This window comes from Nematostella vectensis, chromosome 4 (assembly GCF_932526225.1).
Source record: "Nematostella vectensis chromosome 4, jaNemVect1.1, whole genome shotgun sequence".
Lineage (NCBI taxonomy): Eukaryota > Metazoa > Cnidaria > Anthozoa > Actiniaria > Edwardsiidae > Nematostella > Nematostella vectensis.
Genome location: NC_064037.1, coordinates 19,307,724 through 19,319,694, shown reverse-complemented (window position 1 = coordinate 19,319,694; position 11,971 = coordinate 19,307,724). Strand labels below are relative to the sequence as shown.

General features: G+C 42.9%; 1 protein-coding gene and 1 long non-coding RNA gene across 2 annotated transcripts; both read left to right on the top strand.

Moving 5' to 3' along the window:
* Positions 1-3,612: 3,612 nt before the first annotated feature.
* On the top strand, positions 3,613-4,715 carry LOC125561981. The gene is made up of 4 exons (XR_007307685.1): positions 3,613-3,723; positions 3,848-3,948; positions 4,151-4,181; positions 4,606-4,715. It is a non-coding gene; the product is annotated as an uncharacterized LOC125561981 (long non-coding RNA).
* Positions 4,716-5,086: 371 nt separating this feature from the next.
* Positions 5,087-7,371, top strand: LOC125561980. Its single transcript, XM_048727138.1, has 5 exons — positions 5,087-5,294; positions 5,450-5,677; positions 5,923-6,027; positions 6,495-6,628; positions 6,830-7,371. Exons 1-5 carry the CDS (start codon positions 5,259-5,261, stop codon positions 7,308-7,310), a joined length of 984 nt encoding a protein of 327 aa, XP_048583095.1. The 5' UTR covers positions 5,087-5,258; the 3' UTR covers positions 7,311-7,371.
* The last annotated feature ends 4,600 nt before the right edge of the window (positions 7,372-11,971 follow it).

The window sequence follows — 11,971 nt, the reverse complement described above, 5'->3', positions numbered from 1 at the left end:
ATTTGTAAGCATCCAATGGTTAAATGATTTTTTTTATGAATGATAGACTTTGATAGGTGATGAAATATTTTTTTTAATAAAATGTTTGATTTTTCTATTATCTTTATTGAACTTGTTTTTGTAAATTATCTTATGGCAGCCTAAGACAGAGTTGGTATACTTTCTACTTATCCCATTATCTTTACAAATGCTAAATGCAGATCTCTTATGTTATGCAATTACAAATTACAGCAAATAAAAAAAAGACATATTTGTATGTTAATTTTGGAATACATTTGATCAATATATTATTTCAAATCATCAGCAACTCTTTTTTTATGAATAAGAACATTGTTATTGTGATGCAGTGAGGTCTATGATAAACTTGAACACAGTATTTCAATGATGCAAAATCTGGGTTTAGAAAAGTTGTTCGGAAGTAAAGCTGTCCACTCACAAGAGTGCATGTTGGCAGAGCATTTACTGTATTGTGTTCTTACATAAAAAGTGTGATTGATCTGCTTTCAGCATAAAATAAAGTGGCTACCTAATGCAGGTTCATAAGAAATTTAAGGAAACTGGAATTGTATATCCCTTAGTAAATATGTAATGTATATACTAGAATCAGGGAAGAAATAAACAACATTCGTCTATGGTACTAAAATTAAAATACTTTAATATATTGGTAAATTATTCTTTATTGAGGTTTTCAAAATCCCATGCAACAAAATGTTGCAAATGTTCACACATATTTTTTTGTATATACTGTACAAAGTGATCTATACTATCTGAAAAAATAGTTATGTAATATTTGAATTCTGAGGCATAATACTGTAATGCTGATATATTTATATACATTCTGATATATCCATAACTATTAATTCTTGCCAATATTTATTCTGTCACACAACAGTTTTTTGACATTCATTGCTTAAAGCAATTAAGGATTTAGCAAAAAAGTAAAAATTTATTTGAAAAATATTTATATAATCTTACTTCATATTTAGAAGTGCTCGTGCCTTTTATGGTAATAGAGACCATTTAATAAATTCTTTATTCATAAGATAATAAATAATATAAGATTATCATATCAATTTATAAATATATATATATATATATTTACAATATTTATTGAATTGTTATATATTTTGTAACCTATATTTCTGAAATAAATCTTGCAATTTCATACTTCTGCCAGATATTTTCTATTAATATAGATATACTTAAAGTAGGAGTCCCTCACTAGAGTTGTCCCTTGAATAGAGGTGTCTCTTGTTGGTAGATGTGTCCCTTGATAGAGGTGTCACTAGAATAGAATGTCCATAAAATAGAGGTGCCCTTTGAATAGAAGTGTCCCTTGAATAGAGATGTCCATTGAATAAAGTTGTCCATCATAGAGGTTCTATCTTGAATTTTTCGTCAGGAATCTCATCTTACTAAAAATAATGCATTGTCTGCCTGGATAGAGGTGCCCTTCGAATAGAGGTGTAACTTGAATAGAGATGTTCATTGAATAAAGTTGTCCATAAAACAAAAGTATTCCTTGAGTTAAGGAGAGATATACCATTGAATAGATGTATTCTTTGAATAGAGGTGTCAATTGCATAGAGGTTTACTTTGAATAGAGGTGTCTCTTGAATAGAGGTGTCCCTTGAATAGAGGTGTCCCTTGTATACAGGTGTTCCTTGAATAAAGGTGTCCCTTGAATAGAGGTTTCCTTTGAATAGAGGTGTCCCTTGTATACAGGTGTTCCTTGAATAAAGGTGTCCCTTGAATAGAGGTTTCCTTTGAATAAAGGTGTCCCTTGAATAGAGGTTTCCTTTGAATAGAGGTGTCCCTTGAATAGAGGTGTCCCTTGAATAGAGGCTTCCTTTGAATAGAGGTTTCCCTTGAATAGAGGTGTCCCTTGAATAGAGGTGTCATTTGAATAGAGGTGTTCCTTGTATAGAGGTGTCTCTTGAATAGAGGTGTCCCTTGTATAGAGGTGTCCCTTGAATAGAGGTGTCCCTTTAATAGAGGTGTCCCTTGAATAGAGGTGTCATTTGAATAGAGGTGTTCCTTGAATAGAAGTGTTCCTTGGAAAGAGGTTAGAAAACAGTAAAAACGAGAATGTCAGTTTTTGTGTTGTGGAATTCCACAAGTGTTCCATTCTCCATAATGAAAGAACAACCTGCGATCGGCGAGTATTGTACGCTAGTCTCAGCTCCTTGTTTTCGGAGACAAAAAGGGACACCTTATGCCCGGTCTTCATTCCTTTAAGCTGGCTTTTGAGAAATCCAATCACCTCTTCTGATGTGAAGCCGGACAAAGTAACGCAAAACACCTTAAATAAACGGATCGAAAAAAAGTGCAGAACTTCTTCCTTCTTGTCCTTGGAAATAAAAAAAAATGGACAAGCAAAACCGCCGAGAAGTTTTGCCAGTCTTCGTTGTCGTAGGGTTGTCATAATCCTCGTTATATTCAGGATCACTGTCATCAAGGACAAGAGCGAGCACTTCTTCACGACTGTAGCGAGCCGCCATTTTGAAAACCCCGCCAGACTCACGCGCGCATCCGCTGATCAAAAGTACAGGCGAACATTGCCGATTTTAGGACCCTTTGTGCCCGGCGTGATTAATCATCATTAATCATCATTAATCATCATTAATCATCATTACTCATCATTACTCATCATTACTCATCATTAATCATCATTACTCATCATTAATCATCATTACTCATCAGTGAGAACAATAAGACCGTAAGGCATCTCGGAAGACACTTTACAGGCCACGCTAAAAACGACGCGTTGTCAAGGTGAAATCAAAGTCGGCTTCACGTGTGCACTACCGCAAAATCGTCTCGATCTAACCTTCACGCTAGGATTTCTGATTATTGCTTCATTGAAGTGATGACGTCACCACCACAGGCAACCCCCCCCCCCCCCCACAGTAAGAACAATAAGACCGTAAGGCATCTCGGGAGACACTTCACAGGCCACGCTAAAAACGACGCCTTGTCAAGGTGAAATCAAAGTCGGCTTCACGTGTGCACTACCGCAAAATCGTCTCGATCTAACCTTCACGCTAGGGTCTCTGATTATTGCTTCATTGAAGTGATGACGTCACCACCACAGGCATACCGAACAGCTCCCACAGTAAGAACAATTTTGTTTCAGGGCATCGGACTAAATATAAATTACCATCTCCTTGGCTATCTCTATGCCGCGTTCGCCTAGTGTTTTGAACCATACATCGCGGTCAACAGCACCAAACCCTTACCTTATACAGTGTGATTGCCCAATGACGAGAAATCAACAGGGAACCCAACACGACGCAACAATCATATCTGATCATATCTATCATATTCATTGGAATATGCATTATCTATTGTCAAGGACGCGCGCGTCAGCGTCAAGTCACACTTGTTCGCGAGCCGTCTTAGTGCACACGATGGCGCAGGCCGCGGGCTTGGTCCAATATGACAGTATCACAGATGACAGTGAAGAAACGGAGAATCACGTGCCCGCCGATGAAAGCACCGCTACTGACCCGCAGGCCTCAACAGACGACACAGCAAAAAAAAAAGTGCATGCGGATGAACGTTCTTCGCGAAAATATGCCATACCGATCGCTGAACTCACAACGGAGATGACTAAGCTTTTAAGAGATGTTAAGGTTTTTTTCACCAAAGACATTAATTTGGAAAGAAAAGGGTCGCCCATTTCTCCCTCGACCTGGACGAAGGCAAATGAGAGAATTCTATGTAAGTTTTATTTTGTCTCGTGAGTTTCATGCGTAAGCGTTCTTTTAGAGTCAGATTTCGCACCTTGCTGCTAGCTGTTACCATGACAACAACTTGTGACGACTTATATTCCCTCCCCCCCTAGGTTATCTTGGGTTCTGTAGAGACACGCTTCATTACAAAGACATCAGCCCAGATCTATTTTTAAGAACACGGTTACTCGAAAGGTATCTGGATTATTTAAAGGTAAGTCCGTCGAAAATATGCTTAATCAATAATTTGCGCGTCGCGTCGAAGTGGTGTCAGCGCGTCGCGAAGAAACTCGGTACTAGTACCCAGGCCTCCCTCCCAATTCTTCCTTTTAAAAATGGCGGCGGCATGTTTTGAATTTTTGGAACCGACACGACGCGAGCGAACGTAAAACTGAGCTAAACATTTCTCGTTGCAGACGGACAGGAAGCTTGCATCGTCTACCCTAGGTGAGCATGTTCAATTCATCTGCTTTTTAACAACTGCGGTCGGTCTAGAATGCTAAATTCACATTTCGCAAAACTTAGTAGTAATAAGTATGCTTAAGTAAGTATCGCCGGATAGAGTAATCTGATATTTGATCGCGCTATTGTGTAACTGGACAATTACGGATTTCGAAGAGAGTTGTATGCAAGACGACTGATACCGAATATATCTGTTTTTACCCTTGTGTCGTGGTGTGTGATTCGGTGGAAAGTCCCGGGTTTAACATTTGGAAAGAGCGCTCATGTCAGGGTTAACATGGTTGCTACTGATGTTTATATTGTAACGGTTGTTATTTAATGTCGGGGATTTACACTGGCTTAATAGATGTTGGACTGTGTTAATGATATGTTACAACATACGCCATTATTATATCATTCTTTACTTCAGCCAATCACGCTGCCTCCTTGATCTACCCAGCAAAATTCTTGAACCGAGAACACGCCGTCACCCTCTACAGGGATGTCAAAGTCGTTTCGCAGCTGAGGGGTGCCTGCAATGCGTTTCAGAGGCAGGCCCGCGCTGCACAGCCCACGCAAGAGGACCTTGTCAATGCAAATAAGTGGTTGCCATGGTATGCTGCAATGATAAATCCAATAAGTAGTTCGAATAACTAGTTCGAATCCGGCTCTGGGTTCAGTTCTGGACTGGAGGTTGGGGTTGAAAGAGGATAGAACTTGTTTCGCCTGCATTTCCACTCTTTAACAGTCTCCTAACACTTCACTTACAATTTATAGGGAGGGGATACCTGTGTGCTATTCGTAGAAGTAGGGAACAGTTACCTCTCTCATAACCCAGAGAACTTGAAACTGGTTACTCACGGTTTCATGTGATTCATTGCAGGGATGAGGTGATTCAGTGCGTGTCTCCTAACACTTCACTTAGAATTTAAAGGGGGGGATGACTGTGTGCTATTCATAAGAGTAGGCAACAGCTCCCCGTATCACGGCTAGCTATCTCTCACAGAACCCAGAGAACTTGAAACTGGTTACTAATGGTTTCATGTGATTCATTGCAGGGATGAGGTGATTCATTGTGTGGACATGCAGACAGAAAGATTTGACATGGCACGCTCACAGGTAACGATTTCAACCAGCAGTCCTGATGTGTGAAAGCTGTAATTTGTGGGCATTGCACTGCATTGTTGGAAAGGCCTAGGCATACCGTCTTGGGTCGGCGGTAGCGGAACTCGACTCACAATTTTGCTAAAAAACGTTTGCTTTGATTTGTCTAGAGTGCCAAGGCTAGGGAGAGCAGGAATCTGCTGTCGATCGCGCTTTTCGTATTGATACCTCCTTCCAGAGGACAAGAGATCCGGACACTGCGAATTGCCCCGTCCGGTGACAGAGAACACGTCCAGGGACTGAATTCATTAGTCTTGAATTCAGATGGCACCCTCATGTTCAGATTCGAGGATTACAAAACATATGGCTCTCATGGGGTTGATGTCACAAATTTGCCAGTAAGTCTTTCATTTGTGATTTATCCTTTATTTTGACATGTGCTTGTAGATTGCGTGACAACAGCATATGGGAAAACACGATTATTTGTTTAAACTATAATAAAGTAACCATTTAATCTTCTTCTTATCACAAATGGAATTTTATGTGTGCTACTACTGTTTTCACATATTTTCTACTTAAATACTCTGTGTAGACTCCGTGACGTGATCATATTAGCTGACTCTCTTTTTTTTTTCACTTTCAGGAAGATCACAGATTGAACGTCATCATAAGGGAATATCTGGACAAATACAGAGATATTCTTCTCGACGCCTCTGACGATGGCACAACCAACAATTTTCTTCTCCTGGTAAGTTATGACTCTTCAGTTTCCAATTATATTTCTTCAAAGGGCTCACTGATCTTCTTGGAACTAGTGATTGTTGGATAGAACATGGGACCCTAATTCTTATAAGGTTGCGAATTATCTTTCTAAAGTAATCCAGCGAAATAGTCATCTTTGAAAAGTTATCTCAACCAATTGTCTCACCCCAACAAGACATTTTGTACATCATCACTCATCCCAGGAAAGGTTATACTCTCATTACAATCCTAGGAAGGGTTAGTTTTGGTGGTGAATTAATATTTTGAACATCTAACAATCCTACATAGGGTGACTATGAAAGCATTTAAAACAACTACTATCCCTTTGTGGGCTCATTTTATAACCCCCTAATTTGGGGGGAGGGGGGAGGGGGGGGTTACATGGAAAAAAAACATTGCATTTGAATTGATATTGAATTGATGAGTGATTCTTTACTTCTTTTTTGTTTTTAGACAGATAAAGGAAAACCCTTTAGTGGTCCCGCATTCTCAACCCACATGAAGTCTGTCTTTTACCACCTAACAGGAGTGAGTGTCAACTTGCACCTTCTGAGAAGCTCCTTCGTGACTTATTGTTATGGGGACAGGTGAGAAATCCATGCTAAGTAGATGACATTGCAGACTATTATCACTCACTCCCCCACAAGACTCTGGACGGCACCATGCTGTGTTTATCAGCCATTTTCTTCACGAATAAAACGATTCTGTAATGATAACTTAGAACTATTAGTAATTACACACCGCAAGCAAAATTCACAACCAGGACTTTCTTTCTTTTGTTTTATCAGCCAGTGCACCGACGCAATGAAAGACAGTTTGGCGTCGGCCTTGAGACACACAAGGAAGCAAGCTCAACTCACCTATGACCGTAGAAATTCCAGCGAAAAGAAGAGTTTGGCTGTCAGCCTTGCTTCAGAATTAGCAGAAAATACAATCGAGTCACTATCAGCTCAGCCGTCCGACAGAAATGCAGGGCTTGATAAAGGTAGCTGGGTTGCTCTCACAGTAGAAGGCAGCACTCTGGCAAATCCGAACATTCTGCTAGCTAGAATTCAGAACCTCATGCCCGGTAGAAAGGCTTCGCTACTGTGGTTCAAGGCCACTGCGGAAAAAGGCCTGTACGCTTTTCACTACGATGAAGCCAGCTGGATAGAAAGCTTAGATGCCTTAGTTCCCGTCCAAGTGAAAGAGATTAAAAACTCTCCCGGCCTCTACAAATTGACCACATCATTGAAAAAAATACACAGGGCGGTCTTAGGGAACAACTGATAACATACTGTGAAGGACTGTGGATAGTGATTTGATGAGGATGCATTCTGTTTGGTTACCTGGGAGGAAAAGTGATAATCCTTACCTTATTATTATTATTATTATTATTATTATTATTATTATTATTATTATTATTATTATTATTATTATTATTATTATTATTATTATTATTATTATTATTATTATTATTATTATTATTATTATTATTATTATTATTTTCTATTATTATTACATGTACAAATAATCTCTCAGATGAATAAACATGTTTGTCAAGAAGCTCGAATATCAGAGTATTGATAGGCCATTCTTTGAATCTAGAGGCTATCCATTACAAAGGTGGAGCAAAAATACAGTGATTGTATCATCTGAAAAAAACAATAGGGCCCCACCCAAACCTCCTTAAATTGGTTGCCATGGCAACATACTCGAAAATAATCTGCGGACCCATGTCAATGTTGTAGCTGCCAAGTCTGGTGATGATAGCTATTTCTGTTTGGGAGATATTAGCAAAAACGGATTTACCCGTGTATAAGCCAGACTTATACCTACCCCCCGACCAGTTTCGATCTAACCTTCTCCCTTCACGCTAGGATCTCTGATTATTGCTTCATTGAAGTGATGACGTCACCACCACAGGCAACCCCCCCCCCCACAGTGAGAACAATAAGACCGTAAGGCATCTCGGGAGACACCTTACAGGCCACTCTAAAAACGACGCGTTGTCAAGGTGAAATCAAAGTCGGCTTCACGTGTGCACTACCGCAAAATCGTCTCGATCTAACCTTCACGCTAGGATCTCTGATTATTGCTTCATTGAAGTGATGACGTCACCACCACAGGCAACCCCCCTCCCCCACAGTGAGAACAATAAGACCGTAAGGCATCTCGGGAGACACTTCACAGGCCACGCTAAAAACGACGCGTTGTCAAGGTGAAATCAAAGTCGGCTTCACGTGTGCACTACCGCAAAATCGTCTCGACCTAACCTTCACGCTAGGATCTCTGATTATTGCTTCATTGAAGTGATGACGTCACCACCACAGGCAACCCTTCTCCCCCACAGTGAGAACAATAAGACCGTAAGGCATCTCGGAAGACACCTTACAGGCCACGCTAAAAACGACGCGTTGTCAAGGTGAAATCAAAGTCGGCTTCACGTGTGCACTACCGCAAAATCGTCTCGATCTAACCTTCACGCTAGGATCTCTGATTATTGCTTCATTGAAGTGATGACGTCACCACCACAGGCAAACCCCCCCCCCCCCCCACAGTGGGAACAATAAGACCGTAAGGCATCTCGGGAGACACCTTACAGGCCACGCTAAAAACGACGCGTTGTCAAGGTGAAATCAAAGTCGGCTTCACGTGTGCACTACCGCAAAATCGTCTCGACCTAACCTTCACGCTAGGATCTCTGATTATTGCTTCATTGAAGTGATGACCTCACCACCACAGGCAACCCTTCTCCCCCACAGTGAGAACAATAAGACCGTAAGGCATCTCGAAAGACACCTTACAGGCCACGCTAAAAACGACGCGTTGTCAAGGTGAAATCAAAGTCGGTTTCACGTGTGCACTACCGCAAAATCGTCTCGATCTAACCTTCACGCTAGGATCTCTGATTATTGCTTCATTGAAGTGATGATGTCACCACCATAGGCAACCCTTCTCCCCCACAGTGAGAACAATAAGACCGTAAGGCATCTCGGAAGACACCTTACAGGCCACGCTAAAAACGACGCGTTGTCAAGGTGAAATCAAAGTCGGCTTCACGTGTGCACTACCGCAAAATCGTCCCGATCTAGCCTTCACGCTAGGATCTCTGATTATTGCTTCATTGAAGTGATGACGTCACCACCACAGGTAACCCCCTTCCCCCACAGTGAGAACAATAAGACCGTAAGGCATCTCGAGAGACACCTCACAGGCCACGCTAAAAACGACGCGTTGTCAAGGTGAAATCAAAGTCGGCTTCACGTGTGCACTACCGCAAAATCGTCTCGATCTAACCTTCACGCTAGGATCTCTGATTATTGCTTCATTGAAGTGATGACGTCACCACCACAGGCAACCCCCCCCCACAGTGAGAACAATAAGACCGTAAGGCATCTCGGGAGACACTTCACAGGCCACGCTAAAAACGACGCCTTGTCAATGTTAAATCAAAGTCGGCTTCACGTGTGCACTACCGCAAAATCGTCTCGACCTAACCTTCACGCTAGGATCTCTGATTATTGCTTTATTGAAGTGATGACGTCACCACCACAGGCAACCCTTCTCCCCCACAGTGAGAACAATAAGACCGTAAGGCATCTCGGAAGACAGCTTACAGGCCACGCTAAAAACGACGCGTTGTCAAGGTGAAATCAAAGTCGGCTTCACGTGTGCACTACCGCAAAATCGTCTCGATCTAACCTTCACGCTAGGATCTCTGATTATTGCTTCATTGAAGTGATGACGTCACCACCACAGGCAACCCCCCCCAAAGTGAGAACAATAAGACCGTAAGGCATCTCGGAAGACACCTCACAGGCCACGCTAAAAACGACGCGTTGTCAAGGTGAAATCAAAGTCGGCTTCACGTGTGAAATACCGCAAAATCGTCTCGATCTAACCTTCACGCTAGGATCTCTGATTATTGCTTCATTGAAGTGATGACGTCACCACCACAGGCAACCCCCCCCCCCATAGTGAGAACAATAAGACCGTAAGGCATCTCGGGAGACACCTTACAGGCCACGCTAAGAACGACGCGTTGTCAAGGTGAAATCAAAGTCGGCTTCACGTGTGCACTACCGCAAAATCGTCTCGATCTAACCTTCACGCTAGGATCTCTGATTATTGCTTCATTGAAGTGATGACGTCACCACCACAGGCAACCCCCTCCCCCACAGTGAGAACAATAAGACCGTAAGGCATCCCGGGAGACACTTCACAGGCCACGCTAAAAACGACGCGTTGTCAAGGTGAAATCAAAGTCGGCTTCACGTGTGCACTACCGCAAAATTGTCTCGACCTAACCTTCACGCTAGGATCTCTGATTATTGCTTCATTGAAGTGATGACGTCACCACCACAGGCAACCCTTCTCCCCCACAGTGAGAACAATAAGACCGTAAGGCATCTCGGAAGACACCTTACAGGCCACGCTAAAAACGACGCGTTGTCAAGGTGAAATCAAAGTCGGCTTCACGTGTGCACTACCTCAAAATCGTCTCGATCTAACCTTCACGCTAGGATCTCTGATTATTGCTTCATAGAAGTGATGACGTCACCACCACAGGCAACCCCCCCCCCCCCACAGTGAGAACAATAAGACCGTAAGGCATCTCGGGAGACACCTTACAGGCCACGCTAAAAACGACGCGTTGTCAAGGTGAAATCAAAGTCGGCTTCACGTGTGCACTACCGCAAAATCGTCTCGACCTAACCTTCACGCTAGGATCTCTGATTATTGCTTCATTGAAGTGATGACGTCACCACCACAGGCAACCCTTCTCCCCCACAGTGAGAACAATAAGACCGTAAGGCATCTCGGAAGACACCTTACAGGCCACGCTAAAAACGACGCGTTGTCAAGGTGAAATCAAAGTCGGCTTCACGTGTGCACTACCGCAAAATCGTCTCGATCTAACCTTCACGCTAGGATCTCTGATTATTGCTTCATTGAAGTGATGATGTCACCACCACAGGCAACCCTTCTCCCCCACAGTGAGAACAATAAGACCGTAAGGCATCTCGGAAGACACCTTACAGGCCACGCTAAAAACGACGCGTTGTCAAGGTGAAATCAAAGTCTGCTTCACGTGTGCACTACCGCAAAATCGTCCCGATCTAGCCTTCACGCTAGGATCTCTGATTATTGCTTCATTGAAGTGATGACGTCACCACCACAGGTAACCCCCTTCCCCCACAGTGAGAACAATAAGACCGTAAGGCATCTCGGGAGACACCTCACAGGCCACGCTAAAAACGACGCGTTGTCAAGGTGAAATCAAAGTCGGCTTCACGTGTGCACTACCGCAAAATCGTCTCGATCTAACCTTCACGCTAGGATCTCTGATTATTGCTTCATTGAAGTGATGACGTCACCACCACAGGCAACCCCCCCCCCACAGTGAGAACAATGAGACCGTAAGGCATCTCGGGAGACACTTCACAGGCCACGCTAAAAACGACGCGTTGTCAAGGTGAAATGAAAGTCGGCTTCACGTGTGCACTACCGCAAAATCGTCTCGATCTAACCTTCACGCTAGGATCTCTGATTATTGCTTCATTGAAGTGATGATGTCACCACCACAGGCAACCCTTCTCCCCCACAGTGAGAACAATAAGACCGTAAGGCATCTCGGAAGACACCTTACAGGCCACGCTAAAAACGACGCGTTGTCAAGGTGAAATCAAAGTCGGCTTCACGTGTGCACTACCGCAAAATCGTCTCGATCTAACCTTCACGCTAGGATCTCTGATTATTGCTTCATTGAAGTGATGACGTCACCACCACAGGCAACCCCCCTCCCCCACAGTGAGAACAATAATACCGTAAGGCATCTCGGGAGACACTTCACAGGCCACGCTAAAAACGACGCGTTGTCAAGGTTAAATCAAAGTCGGCTTCACGTGTGCACTACCGCAAAATCGTCTCGACCTAACCTTCACGCT

Excerpts from the sequence above, each read along its gene's own strand:
- LOC125561980 (XM_048727138.1), top strand. The coding sequence starts at position 5,259 with ATGCAGACAGAAAGATTTGACATGGCACGCTCACAG. Across the intron at positions 6,028-6,494 it reads CCAACAATTTTCTTCTCCTG|ACAGATAAAGGAAAACCCTT; the intron begins GTAAGTTATGAC and ends TTTTGTTTTTAG. Across the intron at positions 6,629-6,829 it reads ACTTATTGTTATGGGGACAG|CCAGTGCACCGACGCAATGA; the intron begins GTGAGAAATCCA and ends TTGTTTTATCAG.